The sequence below is a fragment of the Epargyreus clarus genome, unplaced genomic scaffold (genome assembly GCF_041222505.1).
Source record: "Epargyreus clarus isolate Ecla_fem2 unplaced genomic scaffold, WU_Ecla_fem_2.2 ptg000027l, whole genome shotgun sequence".
Lineage (NCBI taxonomy): Eukaryota > Metazoa > Arthropoda > Insecta > Lepidoptera > Hesperiidae > Epargyreus > Epargyreus clarus.
Window position 1 is genome coordinate 9,971,056 of NW_027332234.1, and position 21,741 is coordinate 9,992,796.

The 21,741-nt window shown below is 36.9% G+C and overlaps 1 protein-coding gene across 2 annotated transcripts; it reads left to right on the forward strand.

The window, feature by feature from the left end:
* The first annotated feature begins 9,685 nt into the window (after positions 1-9,685).
* Positions 9,686-19,846, forward strand: run (segmentation protein runt). Of its 2 annotated transcripts, none has more exons than XM_073088664.1 (3): positions 9,686-10,214; positions 16,570-16,707; positions 18,689-19,846. In XM_073088664.1, exons 1-3 carry the CDS (start codon positions 9,758-9,760, stop codon positions 19,330-19,332), a joined length of 1,239 nt encoding a protein of 412 aa, XP_072944765.1. In that variant the 5' UTR covers positions 9,686-9,757; the 3' UTR covers positions 19,333-19,846. The 2 variants fall into 2 exon arrangements, with proteins under 2 accessions (XP_072944765.1, XP_072944766.1); XM_073088665.1 differs by having other exon boundaries at positions 9,686-10,205; positions 18,689-19,845.
* The last annotated feature ends 1,895 nt before the right edge of the window (positions 19,847-21,741 follow it).

Genomic DNA, 21,741 nt, shown 5'->3' on the forward strand with positions numbered 1-21,741 from the left:
ACGTGTGGAAAATGTGACACAATTTTAACCGTAGGTATAAAACATTACACTGCTATGTTTACACAAACGCGATATAAATCTTTAATAAGTACAAAAGAGCATTTTTTTTAAGTGTTTCACATTTTTTTTTTGTTTTCATATAGGTACTTTCGAAAGAAAATCGAGTAACGTGGATTTAATTGTATCTCCAATAAGTTTCAGGATGGAACATAGGTGTTTAACTTTAGACGTTATACATACATATGTAATATATTATAGATATTGAAGTAAGCTAATATATTTAAAACATACATCATTCATTTTATATCATCAATGCCAAAGTTGCATAATAGTTAATATATTTATGTCGTGTAATTCATATTGTATATTTTTTTTATAACGTAACCGTACCTACACTAGTATAAAGTACCGTCACCTATAACATCCCATATATCGGACTCAAAAACATTACTGTAAAACATCACCTACGGTTTTCATACGGTTTTAATTCTGTGATGGCTCACAGGCAAACTAAGCCGTTGTTAGACAACGTGATGGCGCGCTGACAATGTGTGCGCCGGGTGGAAACAGTGCTCTTAGCTGATGCCAGTATGGCGCCTTGATGAAAATGGGAACTTTGAGACCTTTTCTATTAATACCAGCCTTTGCGAGCTGGTGAGCAGATACATGTGTTAAAAGATTTTTTTTTTATGTAATGGTAGTAGCAAATTATTTAGTAGCTCACCTAATGGTTGGTGATCGCTACCGCCCATGGGCTTCTGTACCTGGCCCTTAATATTATTAATTCAACTGACGACTGAAAGTTTGTTAGTAGAAACGTAGTTCTGAAGATTAAAATGGAACACCTCGAAAAGCGATTTCACTGCAGTCAAACTTTAAAAAGTCCTACAAAGTTTCATCTTGAAATTTTCTTCTCCGTTGACCTATTTATCGACTTATAAATAGTTGATATAGTCTCTTTACATTATATAATGTTATATACAATGTACAAATTAAGTAAGGTACAAACAAATTAATCTAGGTTCCGAAACAGTTTCGTTCAAAATTGTATCCTACTCAAGTATCACACACAAAAAATAGCGTAGCGCTTTAACAATAGCGCCACTCGAATTAATAATGACAAAGTTTCTATTATACGCAATTTACTGTTCCTATTCCTCAATAAAGTCTCGAAAAATCGATTACTCAGTTTAATAAAAAAGAACGAAGGGGACGTCGGGGCGCAATGGCTGTGCAGTTAAAAGCGCGGATGTGAACATTTGTAGCAATAATTCGGGCCGCAAGCCATGGGGTGAGCCACGGCTGTTGTTGAAAGAATGATACATCATCAGACCAATAATAAATCACACATGATTCAATTAGAAAAATACGGTGGGCGAACAAGCGAAAAACGGTCGAGTTTAGTCGCCTTTTCATCAAAGCCCTCACATTTGCAGCGTAATTTGACGATCCGCGTTGCGTCATCAATCAAACGCAATTAACAGCGCTAGATTCCGAAAAAACTGCACGTAATTGCATTCTGTTGAAACTCTTGTATTCACCTATCCGAAAAATTCACAGTAAAGTTTATGTAATCAAAAAATTTCATTCCATTGAAATTAGGCGTTTTATTGAATTCATAGAAATTTTCCATGACAAACAGATAAATAGACATAAATGAGATCATACAAAGGTAGCGTTTTATTTGCGATTAGACGTACGAAATTATGTAAAATATTAATACATAAATGCATCTTCGTATTTATGTAACATCAACGAATAAATTTGCTATGAAAAGAAGAAATACATTTTAAAATCTTTACGAAAAATATATTTGGATCGTATTGCATAACGTTCTACTAACATTTGAGTGCTAAAGTGAAATTTCCGAACTATATAACTCGTATAGGGCTATTTCAGAGTATTTCAAACGTCGAAACGCCGACCTAAAATTTTCATACATTTGGCAAAAGTCGAGCAATATTATTGACGGTTTAACACATGAGCTTTCGGCGCACTCAATAACTCATTGGCGAAATGTAACGGCCGCGTCGAGGGGTAGAGTGGGCGCGGTGAGACTTGTGTCACGTGCCAGTAATGAGTTCCACACTCCCCCTCCCGCCCCGTCACGCTAGTATGGAATTTCACACATATATCCCGCGCTTCTGATTATTCTGATTTATTACGTCACATTTTTTCGTACGTTTTTTATTTGCGCAAACAGTTGTGTTGCTGATCGTGTACCGATTTTATGTGTTGAGTTATATCAACCGATTCGTGTAAATTGTCATACTGATATTGGTTTGAGTAATAAATTATTTCTGTAAGCAAACTGGATTCTTACTACAATTTAGCTATGTGTGGGGATTGCAGATGTATGCTCTTAGTACATTTCGTTCTTATAATTACACAATTTGTTACATCAAGGGCCTCAGTAGCTCATGTTATTCGCTGTTTAGTTAACACAAATCTTAGATCTATCCTAAGACTAACCATATGAGACCCTCAATATATAATCCCGTTTCTTAAAGAGATCTGTAAATTAAACTACGTATAAATTCCCATTAAAACCCATCTACTCCAAGTTTTTTGATAGATTCGGAAACACTAGAGTTTCAGCTCCCCTCTTACAGTCCGCGACATTAAATCATCACCCCATCTCAATCAATGCGTATTGATTTTTTCTTACAATAGTCTGGAGATATCGGAACAGTATTTTAATCCCAACCCTAAGATGAAAGATACGATTACAGAAAAAAATACCCAACGACATGTCTCGGAACCATCAGTAGGCTATGCCAGAGTTTCAGGTTTGACTCCTGTTTCGACGTATAAATTATGAATTCAAATATTTGTTCTGGGTGTTTGCCTACTTATTATGTGTAAACTTTACGTATTATATTACATACTTATTGTAGATCCCGAAACACAGAGAATCTGAATGTTGGGGTAACAAGATAGAAAAAAACGATCAATTACGAAACGTATTATGTTAAGTGGAACATTGTAAAGGATCAGATAAAAGATAGCTAAAGTAAAGTAAATCACATCCGTTGCACAATTTTAACTGAACCAACCTGCTAATTTCAGCTATTATTGTCCAAATCTTACTTCCTGTACCCATTACAAAAGCACATATAGGTAATACAAAACGCGTCGAATTTTAACTCGATTGTAACAAAATGCATTAACCGGATTTACCTTCTTTTTTACTCGATACTTATTGCCTCAGGTTAAATGGATTCTCATAGAGTGTACACTCTACTAGAGTAGACATTTTTTTTTTTTTTTTATTTTTTTTTATATTAAATATATTATAGGTACAAACTTATATTTGTCCCTGTAGTTCCGGGACTAGAATAGGGCTACGGTATCCCCTGCCTGTCGTAGGAGGCGACTAAAAGGGGGCTTCCGGGGTTGCGGACGGCAAGAGTGGGAGCTCGAACCGCCCAGCAAGTGACCCCGGGAAGGACGGCGGTATGTGTGGTCGCATACCGTCGTAAACATACATGGTGTGGGAGGAGCGAAAACTGCTCCCCCAGGGTAGAGCCCGTTGGGCATCGCGCTTGGAGGGCTCCGGTTGTGTTCCGTTGGAGATCCCGGAGTTCTCCAACAAGCGTTGAGGACGGCCACCGGGGGGGTTTTAGTGCGGTAAAAATCCCACATAACCCGGCGTTGCTCCCACGTCGTCGGGTACCTTTTGAAGGTTTCCCCCTCGGGAAAAAAAAAATAAAAAAAAAAAAAAAAAAGGTACAAACTTATATTACATCATCATTTACACTCATTAAAATTTTTAAACAATGAAAAAATATGATTGTTATTTATTATATAATCTTATAAAGATTTAATTTAAATGTAAATATGATTGAGAATAAATAAACGTAATATAAATGGACAAGAGCAGTACACTTATAATAAATAAACTTCGTATTTGAATTTGAAGATACGCATAAATATTATGACCACTGAGAATCATCTCCTTAAATTCCAAATCGGGTAAAAGAAAGTTCAAACTTTCAGAATGGCTCAAAAATCTCATATGACACACTAGGACCATGCAACGCGGATAGTCAAAATAATTTCGAGATATTAATATTTAATTTACACTTTCAAATATCAATTTTATGGCTGTTACTTAAGATTTGACGTGTTTAAATTTCATCCATATAAATATAAAGATAATGATAGTATTTGCTTTGCATTCTCGAAAACTATATGAGAACTGCCTATACCTATTTGAGATTTGACAGTCACCGGCGCAGCTAAGTATTTTAATTTACTACGAAATTATTTTTCCACAGTAAAAAACAATAAATCTTAGCATGCATTTTGTGTAATTGTACCGAATTAATTCAATCCACTTCATCAAACTAATAAATGCAATAAAAAATACTGACAGTACTTTCTACGCATTCGTAACTCTACTCCCTGACCGGAAAGGTTTCCCTTAAAATTCAAGTGGGCAATTACGTAGCAACATTTGGTGTTCTGTGTTCACCTCTTACGTTGGAGTGCCCTCCACACATTGTGTGAGTCAACGTTTTGCCAACACCAAGGCACAAGTATAGCAACACAGCGGGATGTTTTTGAAAAATCAATAGGCATTAATGCGCTCTTTCATGATAATGACGATTGAAGATATTGTTAGCTGAATATGTCGCTATGACGTCAGTTTCGTACTGAAGGAAAAAAAAGTATGGATAACAAGATTTTTCTACTCATTCAGTCATCAGCTCTACTCTATTCTACTTTAGATAAGTGTTGTTTTTATATAGAAAAGTTGACGATAGAATTCTTTTACCTCATCTTTATTAGTATCTTATGCTACATCATTCCGCGTTCTGTGTTCACCTCTTACGTTTGAGTCAACGTTTTGCCAACATTCAGGCACAAGTATTGCAACACAGCGGGATGTTTTCGAAAAATCAATAAGTATTAATGCGCTCTTTCATGATAATAATAATTATGTCGATTGAAATATTGTTACTTGAAGAAGTAATATGTTTTTGAAAAATCAATATTATTAGTGCGCTTTTTCATAATAACGATGATTGAAGATATTGTTAGTTGAATATGTCGTTGCGACGATGATTAAGTGTTGAATTAAATGCAAAAAGTATTGAGAACAAATATTGTTCTATTTCTTCCATGTCCACTCTATTCTTCTTAAGATAAATATTGATTTTTATCTAAAAGAGGTTTCAATAAGATTCTTCTACTCCTATGTCTTCTCTTTTCTATTGTACTTCACCATTTGGTGTTCTGTCTTCACCTCTTAGGTTGCAGTGCCCTCCACACATTGTGTGTGTCAACGTTTTGCCAACATTGAGGCACAAGTATAGCAACACAGCGGGATGTTTTTGAAAAATGTATAGGTATTAATGCGCTCTTTCATAATGTCGATTGAAGAGATTATTAATTGAATAAGTCTTTATGTCGTCAGGTTCGTATTTAATGAAATACAAAACAAAATATGGTGAAGATTTTTTTCTAGGCCTTCTATATTCCCTACTCTATTCTGCTTTAGGTAAGTGTTGTGTTATACGTAAAAAAGTTATCGGTAGGTTTCTTTTACCTCTACTACCTACAACTTTTCTAGCCCATTATGCTTCAATATTTGGTGTTCTGTATTCACCTCTTACGTTGGAGTGCCCTCCACACATTGTGTGAGTCAACGTTTTGCCAACATTGAGGCACAAGTATAGCAACACAGCGGGATGTTTTTGAAAAATCAATAGGTATTAATGCGCTCTTTCAGGAAAGTATGTCGATTAAAGCGATCGTTAGTTGAATAAGTCCTTATGACATTAGGTTGACATCGAATTAAATTTGAAATAATATACAGTAGTTTTTTTTTTTTTTTTAATTATTTTCTTAATTCTTTTCCCTTTAGGTCAGTAATTTCTGAGTGAAATCCAAAAGGTACAACGAAGAAGATTCTCAATATTTTCTTATTTCTCTCGTCATATCATCATTGTATCTACACTATTTTATACAATGTTTTAAAAATATTCTATACGTACTCACAAGCATAGAGGCTAGTACAGACTAATATTTTAATATTATGCTGGAATGAGGAAATCGTTGAGTGTAAACTACTAATCCTTCGACCACAGCGATTTTCATATTAACGCACACTCATTACACCCTTTGCGAGTAACATTGCTTTCAAATAACCCAATTCCGACTTCTTGAATCCGAAGAGAATTAAGTCGTCAACTGAGCCGCATCGCTGGCTCTATTCATTGGATCGAAACCCGCATTTTTTTCCACTCATCTATTACTACGGCATTTTGCCCTTCACTGTAACAACCCAAAAGTCGGTAAATAGCTAACAAAAGGGCTCACAATGCTCCAATGCCAATGTTTGGGCCAAAATAAAGGAGATCTTTGAAGGAATATTTCATTGTGCGCGAACGCATTGTTCCGCGGCGCAGTGGATGAGGGTTGCACAAAACCGCCCGGTAGCTGGCGGCGTGCTCGTCAAAGTGTCCGTATGTTTACCTACAATATAATTTTTATTGCAGTAATTGAGAGAAATTCTTTGACAACTCTGAGAACACCGGCCTCATCAACCCCTCGGCTTAGACTTTCTAATTTTTATTAGCTTTATTGCTCTTTGTGGCTGTATCTGGGGCTGTTTTTTGAAATTGTTACAAAGTAAACCGTCTTATAACTTGAAATATAAATATCAAATTGTTTACTCTATGCTTATGTTCTTAAATGTTAAAAAATAGTAATCGTTTCTTACTCCACTCTATAAACCATATGTTAGTACATACGAGTACCATAGTATCTTCTTAATAAAAATCTTTTATACAAACAAGTAATAAATAATATGTACCTATAGTAAAGTATGCATAAAAAAATTTTTGAATTTACATCTTTCTATATTTTTCCGTCATACTTATGAATATCCGATTCCGAAGTTCTAATATTCCAAAACGATATGAAGTTTACTTACTCTTCATTTATTTAAAATAATGCAATCAAATAATATCTCATATATAAAATTCTCGAGTCACAATGTTAGTTACCGTACTTCTCCGAAACGGCTTTGCCGATTTACACCAAATTTGATATGTATATTCAGTAGGTCTGAGAATCGACTACTATCTATTTTTCATACCCCTAAGTGATAAGGGTTGTTCACCTTTAACATTTTTTTATTTACATGGCAACACAACGTTTGCCGGGTCAGCTAGTTTCAATATAGATAATATTTAGAAAACTGAAAACATGTCCGGAGAACTTTTGTAGCATAGGTAATAGTACTACAAACACGGTTCCTTTAAATGTAAGATTTTTAGATTTTGCAATGGCGTTCATTGCAAAATACATTTAATAAATATACACTATTAAAAAAATATTTTTACTACATAAGTTTTTCAGTTAAGATAAAATTTATCTGTAATAATAATAGTTTTTTCAAAGCGCTCACTTCTTAAGCAAATGAAATACAAAATTATTGGTTTATCATAGCCAATAACCAATATAGAACAGTTTTATAGTCGATAAAACCAGCAATTTTTTTTTAAAACCAGTTAAGTAATAAAGCAATTTAATCGTAAACAGAGTAGATACAATTGTGAAGGTAAACCAGCTCTTATCTCAACCTTAGAAAGCAAAGGCCACGCAGAAATGACCAGACATAAAACTTTACATTTTTACAACCGAACATTTGCGAATTTTTGAAACTATACAACCGCGCATTTCATATTTCGTATACTGAATGGGGGTCATAAACAAGGATATCTGAACAAAATATTTGCTTTCAGGCAACCAGGAGTAACTTCAAAGGCACCGCCGCGGCATTTTTGAAACAATAGTGGTTCCATAAATATTGTCTTGCTTGTTTGGTGCAATAGCTACCTCACTACACTATAAAATATCTATTGGTTTCTTATCTTATTCAATAAAAATGTTATTTAGGTCTAAAGGTAAATAAAAGTGGGAATTGTTATTATTTGCCCCTACTCTACATTATGACTCTACCACAATTTTAGTTATTGCAATTATCATAAATTTTTTCTCTACAATTATTTTAGGAGGTACCTAATTCAAGTCATTTAGAATAATAGCCACGATAAGACACATTTTTAACCGACTTCATTAAATATTTATTTTGGCACTACAGTAGCAATCATTATTATGGAAAAACATCCCAATTCATTTAAAACATATTTACTTGACATACGTTATTAATAAATTTAACACGAGTACCTACTGTAAAAGGGTACCAAAGATATTTTTCATTGACGCTTTTTAATGGAAAAATAGAAAACAATATATAGAAAAATATGCTAATTGACATTTTATATTAATCATGTGCTTACCCTCGACAAATAGTGTCAGATGTAAAAGGTGATAATAATTTCTTAAAATTGTCTTTAGCGTATTCTTATTTTCTACTATAAAAATAAATATTCTTATTTTCTTACGGCTGAGGATGCACTAAAAACAAACAACAAATCCAAGAAAAAAGCCGGCCATTTATAAGAGCATTTAAATTTGGAAGGTGAAAAGTTCGCACCAACTTCGCGTCACACGCTCGCGAGCGCGGGAAACTCGCGAAGTTTGTAAGTTTCCCGACACGCCCGGCCCCGCCCCTCGCGCCGTCTCGCTCGCACCGCGACAAGCGGCTAACCGCACGCGGACGTGGCTCAAACTCTACTCACTTTGTTTCACACTTTATCAATTTTGACATGATACTTCGGCCGGTGTTTGAGCTGAACTTTTGTATGTAATGGTAATGTTAAGCTGTTTGTATGTTGTTGGAAAAGATGTAGTGATACATTAAACTGGACATAACAGTAAAAAGTTTTAAAAAGATTTCAAAGTTAACGTTTAGTAATAAAGATTCACTGATCGTACGGTTAATATACGATTGAAATACACCTGTCTAATAACTCAATTTAATGATATACCTATGCTTAATGATCAGCCCCAATACAGCAATTACAAGTGTCGATCGACGACCCCCGTGTCAGAATTCCTCGCGTGCTTTATCCAAATGAAGTGCCACCCTGCGAGGCGCGCTCCCGATTCAAACATGGAAATCATAATTTTTCATGAGCTCGTTGATAGGTTTTCGCACCGGCCGCGGTTTCCCGCCGCCCCGTGGCCTAATTACCGCCGCCTCGCGATACGTCACCGCGGTGATTCAAAAAAATCCACCCATCCTTCTCCCACCAGCGATCGACGGCGACGGGCGTCTCGCTTCCGCGAGCATTTTTATAAAAACGCAGAGACCGACCACAGCCGTCCCGTTCGTTCCCGCTGCGGCTCCGCGCTGCCCGCACCCTTCGTCTCCTTCCCGCTTTTTACGAGACGTAGGGGCCGCCACCCGGGTGGGGGCGGCGACCGCGCGAACGCAAAATATTGACCATCGGAAAAAGTCGCGTCGTATCGCAGTCATCAGTCGAAACTGAGTCCTCGCGAGTACGCGTCCCTTCGCGGCGACTTCGGTGCGCGTCGTGAGTCTTCGGCTTGCGGTCTCTGCGAGTCGCCCATTTATTTTTCCGAGTCCCCCGCCCGGCGTCTTGCCCGCGCCCAACAAGTGGTGCGGAGTCGAGACGGTCGCTCGACTCACACCGTCATACGGCGTCTCGCGCCCATACTTTACACAACTTTCCGGAGTGCTCCGCGCGCGCTTTGCCGCGAGTTTGAAATTCGATCGCGTGTTTAAAACTTTTGCCGAAGTGTTCGGAGACCAGTGGCGTGACGTGGGACTTTAGTGGCGTATCGAGGGATTGTGTTCGAGGGTATACTGGAGTCGATGCACCTTCCGCACGCGAGCCCCCCGGCCCCGACCATGGCGGACGTCTACTCCCATATCCACGACTACTACCGACAGAGCCACGGCGAGCTGGTGCAGACTGGATCCCCGGCTGTCTTATGTTCGGCTCTCCCTGGACACTGGCGCTCGAACAAGTCTTTGCCGGTAGCCTTTAAAGTGGTGGCTTTGGATGATGTTCAAGACGGTACTATGGTGACCATTAAAGCTGGAAATGATGAGAATGTGATGGCCGAGTTAAGGAACTGCACAGCGGTGATGAAGAATCAAGTAGCGAAATTCAATGATCTACGATTCGTAGGTCGCAGTGGACGAGGCAAGTCCTTCTCGCTCACCATCACCATCAGCACGTTCCCCTCTCAAGTGGCCACCTACACGAAAGCTATCAAAGTCACAGTCGATGGACCCCGAGAACCCAGGACGAAGCAAAGTGAGTATAGTAAGTTTCATAGTCATACATTATTTTATTAAATTTTAAGTTCATTATTTTTAATTTATCATTTATTTATTTAAGTCATTTCTCATCTTTCCTGCATATATAATTCTGATGTCATACTAAAGTTTTAATATACTCGTATTATTTAATCATATTATATTAACTAATTAGCCACAATAATTAGTTTATTTCCCTCGAAAATCTCACTTTTTAAGGATTATTTGACGCTCCAATAATTAACATTGGTTAAAAAAAAAAACTTTAAATTATTCAAAAATTTTGCTCTACGAAATATCTTCTAAAACGGTTTCATAATTTACAGCATAACGTATTTTACGCTATAAATTCCAAGATCAAACATAGTGAATAAAACTTTATTCATATGCGCGTGCGACGCTGGCTGACCGCCAGCCCGCAGCGGCGCCGCGGCGTTCAACCGCATTCAAAATAGTTTTATTTTCAATCCACTCGCATTAAAATCGAGCAATTCATTTCAACGACCCCGCTTTAACGAGATCGTCTTAATAAAACCATAATGACTCAATGCAAAGTGGAAGAGTGGACGTGATACAAACTTTATAGCAAGTGATCGTGTGCGTATATCTTCCGTGAACAAAAGAATTAGTGACACATTTTTTCAGTCTGATAACTATCTATATACACTTTTAATACATACTTATTTAGCTTATTATCAACCAAAAATGGGGTCAAGTCTTTATAAAAATAACTAGCCTAAATATAAATCATAATAATTCATAACTAAGTGCTCTACATTAACAACTCGCCTACTAGCTAGGAATTTATTCACATAGACGGTATTACGTTTTCTTTAATAAAATCATTGTAATCTTTATACTTATTATTTTTATATCATTCTCATTTTCTTTAGAAAATTATTTGTAATGTAATCTTCTTTTTTTGGACGAAGATAGTCTCTACGATAACGTAAATACCACATTCCTGTAAATCTATAATTTAAAACATATATAGATCACTTCGGGCATGCAACGACGAAATTCATACGCGTATATTTCACCCGGACAGTAACAGGCTCGTTCCTAAATCAATTGCCGGTTATTGCGAAACAATTCGAGCTGTAAGCGCTCTACAATCATAGTGGTATTTCCGTAAAAATAATTCACAAAACATCTGTACGATCTAACGAACGTGAGAATCACTCAATCACGCAGACATTAATTAGATGCGTTTAATCTCTTAAGCTAAGAATTATTGTTGGAAAGGAGTGTGCCTCCGAAAATAAATCCGATTGTTCTTCATTTACGACGCTGAACTTAAAGTAATGTGTTTTGACGTGCGTCTTATAAATGGTTATTGGTGTTTACAACGCGAATGCTTTTAAAGTATAAACTCACGAATAAAGCTTGTACGGATGTCAGAGGGGGCCTTACTCCGTGTTAGTTTATTTTCATTTACATGCCTATATGTAAAATAGAATGTTAACATGAGAATGGGGTAGTTTAAATTAGAAATTGTGGAGCATATTAATATTATATTTCAAGTACTAAAAGTATACTAGTGTATACTAGTCTTGCCCGGATTGATTTATAATTTTAAATTTGTTAAAACATGATCTATCTAATTAGAACAAGAACGTATTTAGGCCTAAGAAAAAATAATATTAAATAAAAAATAAACAATTATAGATCTTAATGACTACTAGACCTAGACTTATAAAGGCTTTGATAAAATAACAAACATTAAGAGATTCGAAATAACTTTAAATAAATAGCTACTAGTATCTGCCTAATTAGGAGAACGTACCTACTTACTTACGTACGTATTCATAAAAAAGAAACTAGTCATATTCATCATTTTATAGTTCACCCAATATTGATTTTTAATTGTTAGTTGGACCAAATGATAATTCTTTACACTGAATACGCTGGTTAGATTCGCGGTTTCCGCTGTTCGGTTAGCGGCGGAACCACCATCACACCTACTAATAGCTCATTACAGCAATACCTTTCTCTGTATTTACGATTGTTGCTTTTATTTGGTATACATTATGTTGAAGATCATTAATAATAAATAAAAAATAAAATACCAAGCGCTATATTGATAATATTAAAAAAGTAGGTGCCAGCTGACTTAATGCCGTCCTCAAGAGTGGAAATGCATCTGTGATCGACTTTATGTAGAACTCCTGTTCTATATAAAGCTCATCATATGTATCGTAGTACGTATGAAGGCATCACTGACTTATCATACGTCGGACTGCATAATCGTTTCCGATCTTATGAAAAAGTAAACACTTATCATTAAATAAGCCATAATGTCTAGTACAACACAAAAATCACTCCATTCACATTAATTAAGACATGTAATACAAATCAACCAGCATCAAAATGTTTTGACACCGCATCTATTTTCGTGTAACACTGTACAACGCCGACTGTGTAAACAGACGTTGCGTCCAAACTTCGGTCAATAATAAAAACGACAGTATGCGGAAAAACTAACATCCTCCACATAAACATCAAACGTTTCGAGATAATAACGGTAATAACGATCAATGTGCCGTCTAATGGCACTAATTAATCTGTATCACTATCGACTTGGTCGCATCCGTTCTGTACCCTTACCATGAGTTTTTACGTTTCGACAAATAAGACTGTTTTGGTATTTGTTTACGTATTTGCCCATGCAAATTCCAATCAGCTCCTAGCGGATTGTGTCAGAACTGGGAAATAGTATGGGCCAATACGTAAACAAATACCAAAACAGGCATATTTGTCGAAACGTAAAAACTCCTGGTAAGGGTAGATACTGTATCACTATCGACTTGGTTGCATCCGTTCTGTTGATTTATGTAAAATTCTCGGGCCGTGGATATGATAAGCTTTATTGCGAATTCCAGTATGTTAGAACAACAACAACAGTATTATATACAATACTTTAAGCGTCAGTACAGAATCAAGTAGACATCCTACTTGGAAATTATCAATCTTCACATACATAAGGTAGGGATAATACATTTGATAGTTACTTGATACTATATACGTTACAAAATTATCAATATATATTTAAAAAAAAACTTATCCAGTCAGATTCGAGGCTATAAATGTTACAAATACACAGAACCTGTATATAATAACATATGTTAATATTAAACCTAGAAACGCAAATTCTAGGCCAAAAACACACTAAAGCTAAACCTTAACTAATCGCAAGTTGTGAATTCGCACCCCTAAACTTCGCCGGGGTGTTTAATATCACGCACGCAGTACCAGCGGTTACCAAGTTTCATGGTGCGGCCACGGCGCGTAACAGATGTAAACAATCTCGGGGCCGCGTCATAAAGTCCCGTTTGATCTGCCCGGTTCCCGCCCGCCTCTAAAATATGGATTTTATGTCCCTGGTCGCCACATCCACGCCGACCCTCATAACCGAAGGAGCTCGATGATTAAAATTCAACCCTACTTCCAACTAACTTAATGATCTGGCCTGAATCAGCTAACAAGAGCCCAAAACTTGGAATGGATTCGGTTTCTTGATATTTCATAACATGCGTATATCTATAACATATGACTGTGTTTTAAGAAAATAATGTTAAATTTTTAGAGACACATCTGCGGCCAACCTCAAGTCCAACTCTTATCTTATCTGGGGTTGATTATCATTATTCAAAAACGACAGTGGCTACTTACCATGAGACAGACAGCTTGCTCATTTGTTATTACCATTTTAAAAAACCATGAACAATATTTAACAAAAAATATTTTAATGTAATGTTTAAAATTATCAGTACTCTACAAAAATTACATAACGTACTAAATATGACGTGGTCTACATTAGTTATTACTTCAAGCTCAGCTCAAAAAATAGACCTCGTAAATCAAACGATACTACAATGAATACAGACAAGTGACCGTACAAGACAACTGGATGAACGATCAAAACTAATAAACCCGCAGTGTGGAGACAATAAAAATGCGGTGTTTGTTATCGAGACAGTCGCCACCCCGGCCGGGGTTATGAGCTATAACTCTTACACTCTGATTCCATTTATTTAACACTAGCTTCGGTAATGGGTACGCCCGTACATTAGCCTTACTATAATATTAACCAGTATATTTTTGTAAAAAGGTTTTTTTATATAACAAGAAATACACGGTTTTTATTTTTCTCCCGAAATTTGTATATTTTTCCTCAGTAACTCATTACAAGACCTATATAATTTTGGTACAAACCTTTATAGGTATATCGATCGCCACGATACAGAATGTATATGTTTCCTAAAGTAACCATATACTAATTAATAAATTACTTTAGCCATGACATCGGAATAAACAAATTCTTAATCAAAATACTCAGCGTAAATTCTTTACGAAATTCTTTGAACATCAATACACTATCACACTCAAGATGTTTCGTTTACGAACAAACAAACTTACATTTCTAACGTATTAAGGATGTCCGTTACATTAATTTACGAGTGACAAACGCTCGCATATCATTCGAGATATTTAACGCTCATTTTGACTTATGTCGTATCGTTCACCGGTTTATTGTCCTCGTAGTCGGTAGTCGGTACCGAAGTCGGTTGCCTTGAAGACGTTCCAACATTACTAACTTCATCATCGGATCAAAATAGATTAACATTAAATTAATATTTTTATGCCTCGCATTCCACAGCGGTCTTAATGACGGGAGAGTCCTGGGTTTGATTCCCGACCATGTAACTCTATGCTATATTTTACTATCTGTTCTGTGAGAGTTAGGTAAATATCACGCACCATTATTAGTGTAAAGAGCGTCGCACTTATTTATTATATCTAGTCAGAATTGTCCATTACCAACAATACATTTATTTCAACCTAAAAAAAGATTAGAATCGGTCTATTACTCTTCGAGATTATATCTTTCTTATAAACAAAACCAAGAGCTGCGAAAATAATAGGTATATAAAAAATAACAAAATAAATATGTATGTAGTGTGTATCATAAACATAATGTTGTGACTAATCTGTCTATTTACTAATCACAATACTTAAAATACAAATCTAAAACGCTCCAAATATCCACATTAAGAGCGGATCTCGTTACCGCGTTAATATTCCGAGTCCCGCATGTGTAAAGGGTTGGGGAACTGAATTTAATTGAATACTGGCATTAACAAATGGAGCAGCCGTTTCCGAGCTCCACATTTAACTTATTATTGTTCCATGATGCCAAGCGTTCTTCTACCGGATTGCCACGTGACAGCACGACGGGCCATCCATCACGTTCTTAATTTAAAATGCCCGCGATTTGGGAAACGCTCGCCCGAAACACTCGCTAATCTCCCGGCCTAACGGATTGTGTACAGAAATAAAGTCTTTACAAACATTCTTAGTCTAATCAAAATGTCGACACCTTTAGCTGCGTACCTCGTGTTTAGATTACGAGATTTGGGCTAACTACTCAAAACGTACAACAATAAACTTCAGAAGAGTCACTAAGCTAATTCAAAACAAAGTAGAGTGCTCGTAAATAGTTAATCCCGTAATAAAAATGATATACCTGATCGCATCGATTGAGACTAGATTAAAACATCATAAAGCTGGAAATAGACGTCGGTGTGGCGTCTTCATGCTATCGATTAAACAAATAAAAAAGTGTTTCGCTAGCTGAAAGGCGAAAGGCAACGTGACGGTGGAGGGTCGTAAAAACGTATGGCACAGAGATGCCGGCTAACTGCAGTAGTAAAGCTCGTTTTGTATACAAGCCTTGTTATAGTCGGACGCGGTAAACAGAGCTCGGGCCGCGTGTCGCCGCCTTAACGATTGTCCTTTGTGAACTCTGATTGCGACGATCTTGCGGACATACTGTGCGACCTCGTAACGCCTTGTAAAGGACACGAAAGGGGAGTTCGGAGTATCTCGATCTGTCTGTTGTAACAATACGTCTGTGAAATAAATGAATCACAACAGAAGAAACTAAGTTACTGTTAACGAGTCGACATCTTCTTAACTTTTAACAAACCCGACTGTTAAGGTTGATTAGTACGTATCAAAACATCAATATATAAGTTTCAAATTGTATCAGACATGTGACATAATTTTTTACACTTATAGGCTATTATGTTTATTTGTAGGACATCAAAATAAAATAAATTCTCGCCCGTTTGCCTCTTCCACACAATGGAAGAGTATTATATAGAGAGTAACGTGGGATAGCTATTTATATAAGTGAATATATCTAAATTGCCAAAAAAAATAATATAACTGCAAGCACACTTTGCACCGCGGTTTTCAACTACGCAATTTCCTTATACTCTTAGTCCTATAGTATACTATACTATATATACATGTATCTAGTATATATCCTATACTTAACAAATTCTTTATTGTTCTAGATTATGGCTACGGACACCCTGGCGCCTTCAGCCCGTTCTTGCTGAACCCTGGCTGGTTAGACGCAGCGTACCTCAACTACGCCTGGGCGGATTACTTCAGACCCCAACAGCTGAGAGATCCGGCAGCTCTTGTAAAAGGTATTGTATTATTTGTAACATTAAATACTACATAGATAGTACACGGTCACCTCTTGATTTAAAATTTATGTAACGGGCAATGATTAGAATATTGTCGAACTCATTATGATTTGAGTACGGCGACATATACGATCCACCAACTTTTACTTGTAATAAAAAGCTGCTTGATTCTGATTTGAATGGTCGCATAGGGCTCATATGAGGTAATCAAAGGGTGTTCAGAACAGAAAACAGACAAAAAGGCATAGTAAGAGGTAAGGTATCTCGTCTTTCTCAGTAGTCCTTAGGTAGGAAGGCCTCTGTGATCAATTTATAACAGACATACCATTTTATTTTAATTTGATGGCCGTTTCTATAAGTGTCGTCTTAATATCAGATCATGCCCACCTCCTACTTTCATCACTTAAAATTTTACAATTATTTCAAACTACAATTTATCGTACGTCATCATCAATTATTCCTGCAAACAAGCAATTGAGAAACTAAACAAAACTACAAAGCACCGATAATTCCAAAACGTAGACGTAGACAAGCGTTCGCTACTATCCGGTTTCTCTGAAAGTTCCAATTGGCGAATTATTTGGCGTTCGTTAATTTAAAAATTCCCGATTTAGCAAACAACACTCGAAAACATGTTGCTCGTAGCAGAACCACCCTCAAGGCCGTACAACGCAAAAGCGGCTCAAATAAAAGAAGCGCCTCTTGAGCGGTGCAAAACAACACCGGTCCGACCGAAGCAAAACCACCCGGTGAAGTTCCCTCGCCGGGAGAAGGGGGTTCAGAACAGAAAACAGACAAAAAGGCACCGCCTTCACGTTCGAGAGAGTGTGGAGTCAATTTTATTCCAATGTAGGCGACCGCGCCACCAGCCACTTTTTGTTTCCGACGCTGAAACGCGAGGAGCGTTGTACTCAAACACCTACCGACTTTTATTAAACGTATGCTAGCTTCGTTTTTACAGAGAGATTTGCAAAAGTTTTGGACTGCCTCTGTCTATACCAGCGGCCATTACGTACATTATTTTCACTCTATTACATTCATGCCCAAATTTATCCTACTTGTATTTTAATTGTATTTGTGCCAATAAAATAAATTCGCTACAGTGCCATCATATTAAACGGCAATACCTTCACGTCGACAGAGCGTTGGCCGTGCTTAATTAAAAATAATTTCGAGAGAAAAGCAAAATCAAATCCAGCAGTCGGGATCACCTCAATCAGGCGCGACGCCGATATTGGTCCCCACCTCACCAAATTACCCCCTAGTTACAACCCCACCCACCCCGATGCCTTTTAAAGTGGTCTGCGCACTGCCACTGCTGCAAATATAAAAAGTGCAAAAGATATCCGAGCGTCGCACTACCTCCGAGCTCTTTGTGGCCCAATCTGCGCCTTCATCGTGTCCTTTTTATGCGCCAGCTTCTCTTACACGCTATCGAGAATCAAAGCTTGCACGGTAGCTACAAGAACTTTTGAACACAGCTACTAATGAAAATTTCACGTTTCGAGCCCTCTTTGTCCACTCGGTGCGGAGATAGCGCGCTTCCTTATCGCGATGGAACCGGCTTTGTACCGCACATGTGTTGCCGGCAGCACCTCTGCGCGTGTCCCGCATCGCTAATGCGAGACTCCGAGCAAAGGAGACATATCCGACCGAATTACGCCGGAATGTCGTGTCTCGATCGTAAAGAACGACGTCGCATTCAGATAAATAAATATTGCACCCTCACCCTCCCAATATCGCACTAAAAAAACATCCCTTTTGGTGAAGCCGCCTTTAAACGCCTACAGATTGTACATTATCCTTAGTACGATTATGCACCCTCGTTGTTCAGGGAATCGGCAGAGTGCCCGCGTGCTCCGAACTGTCCCCTGGGACACGTTCTTCATATTGCATCATGTTGCTATGTAGGAAAATAGCAAAGAGCACGATGTTAGATATGTAGATTGATTTACTAAACTTGAGTGTTTTTTGTCTACAGGTGGAGCTACACCGCTGACAACGCCGCCCGTGACGTTGCCAGGGGCTGAGTTGTTCCCGTTTCCGCCAGCAATGGGTAACTTGCCTCCGGCAGCTTTGATTCCTTCACCTGGAGCATTTCTGCAACCAAATGGACTTTTGCCCTTCTCGCCTCATCCCGCAGAACTCGCTCTGAAATTACCTGCTGAGCTTTCTCTTAAAAACGGTATCAACCCTTACGATGCTTTGAGACATTTACAAAGCAACGTTTCTTCGATGGACACGTCCAGCGCCCGATTATCTCCGACTAGCAGCAGACAGAGTGGGAGCCCGAGAAGTTTAATGAATGCGAGTCCAAGATCGAAAGCAGATTCAAAATCGGAAGTGAACTCGACACACGATGCTACCATATCGGACGAATCAGACGAGGAGCCGATTGAAGTAGTAAAATCTGCGTTCCATCCGACGCGACCGGCAAACGTAGAGCTGCAAGAGATGAAACAAGTGCAAGCGGCGGATTCGACGGTATCTGACCGACCACGACATCGTAACGAGTTGAAGGCGCCTTCACAACGCACGACGCGAGTGTTATCAACAAGCCCGACTTCTACCAAAATTAGCAATGGTGCGATATCAACACACAAGTCAGTTTGGCGACCATATTGACAGTCGAGTGTTAGTGGTGGTTAGTAAATAATTCCGTGGAAAACGGATCTGTTAAATGTGATAAAACAATGAGCTTGTAAATAATATAGTATTGTTGAATAAATGGATATATGTCAGATATTTATTATTAGAATTAGGTAGATATATAGCCCGTTTAAGTAATTGGTAGCTGAAGAGTTTAGTGTTTGAACAAAAGTTTATAATAGTCAATTGTTGTACGCGTTGTTAATGCTTCCCGATTAAAATTTCTCGAAATTTGGTTCTAATAAAGTCAAGTCACAATTATTCGAATGCTTCTTACACTTACCAATGCATAAGAACGTATGTAAATTTTAATGAATAAATAATATTCGAAAATGACTGACTACTTAAGATATTGTAGATAATTTTGTGTATAGTTGTAAAAAGTGTAAATGTATTTATTGAACAGTCATTGTATATTAAAGAATCGATAGTGAGCTATGTTATTGTATTGTAAATATGTAGAGATATTAAAATAATTGAAATAAAAAATAATGTGCAAAATTAAACTGAATTTCAATTATATTTCATCCTATCCTATATTTTTAGGCAAAAACAGTCGATGCTATAAAGATAAGTATAAGCGTATCTACACTAAACAGAGTTATTCAAACACACGTTTTCAATTCATACTCTACCAGACAAAGTTATTCATTAACCATTTGTAGTCATACCTTATCAATATTATCATGATCATGACAATCATCCAATCATTAATCATTCCACTGTTGGTTACGTAATCGTCAGATCTGGGATATATGGAAACATTCATATTGCGGGCTTTAAACCATTGGGGCGTATAGAAAAATGGGTTTTTTAGTTTATTACGTCATTGATTTCGAAATTTGTCCGTACAAAATCTCTAAATAGATCATATTAATAGGTTCATATGTTTTTAGAAAACATTGAAATACTTTATGACACAAAAAAAAGGTTTTGTGTCTTCTGAAAAGTAGGAGTGTTACATATACGTTCCTTTGGCTTGAAGTCCACGATATACCTATCTGTGTGTGCTTTATTATAAGATATTGCTGTATTCTCCATAATACAGAATCAAGTCACGACTCTGCATTCCGACTCATGATAAGTTTTTAACACTTACCATCAGTTGGACTGCAAATTCGCGTGTCATATTTCTGGTATCTTATATTTAACCAAATTACACCACATATCTAATTATGTTTTGTAGTGTTGGTCGGTATATTATGATTATTGTTGTTACAGCTCTAACCGACGTCGGTAAGACTTTAATGTGGATAATTCTGAAACGGTGATGAAAATAACTATTTTATAAGTCGGTCCAAACACGTTTGTTTATGTTGCTCGTCTGCAATGTGCAATACACATGTTAATCTTGCTCTATGAACAATCTGAGGCCGATGACTAATGGACACAGTTCCCGATTACGTTAAAACTACACGAAGATGATCAATGCGTTTTGTGCAATAACAGCAATATTTAGTGATAATTGTGTAAATTTAAGGATGTATGTGTCAACGTGTCCTAAAATTCCCGAGATTTATATTTTAGATCAATTTTATTTAATTAATTTTAATGAATACATTTTATATATCAAACAGTGATCCATTAGTAAGTGTTGTTTTCCAAACGTTTGCCGAGACCAAAATTTGTCAGTTACTGTGTTTCTGTGCACTTGTTAAGTTACGAATTTTGGAATGCAAAACTTTAGGTAAATCAATTATTAATAAGGGGCGTAATATTATCGCAGATGTGATGTTGCTAACCGTAAGTAAATACCTATTAGGTACCTACATATAATTATAAAAAAAATAAAGAAGTAGGTATGTGCATAAAATACAAAAATAGCGATGGGTTCATGTAATAACGGTAAGGAAATACCTATTAGGTACCTACATATAATTATAAAAAAATAAAGAAGTAGGTATGTGCATAAAATACAAAAATATGAGTGATAAAGTCAAAACGATGGGTTCTCAGGTATTCATGATATATTATGTACCTGCTTTATAGATTTCAAATGAACAGTTGCATTTGCAAAATTTCTATAAATTTCACAGAACAAAAACCACTGATCAAAGTTCTCGCGATCAAAGTCGCAAGCTACTTTATAAAACCGATATCAGCAAAAGGCCCGTCGCGCTAAAATGCAAAATGTTTGCGTTCAATGACAATTCAATACGGCAGTAACGAACGTAATGCTCAGTATAAAAATAATTATTTTTTTTGATGGGCGTAACATTATTGCAGATGTAATACATTTTCTAGCTGTAAGTAAATACCTATTACATAATAAAATAAATGAAATATGACATAAAATACAAAAATGCGAGTAGCCAAAACGATGGGTTCTCAGGTATTCATGATATTATGTACCTGTTTCATAGATTTCAAACAGACCGTTGCATT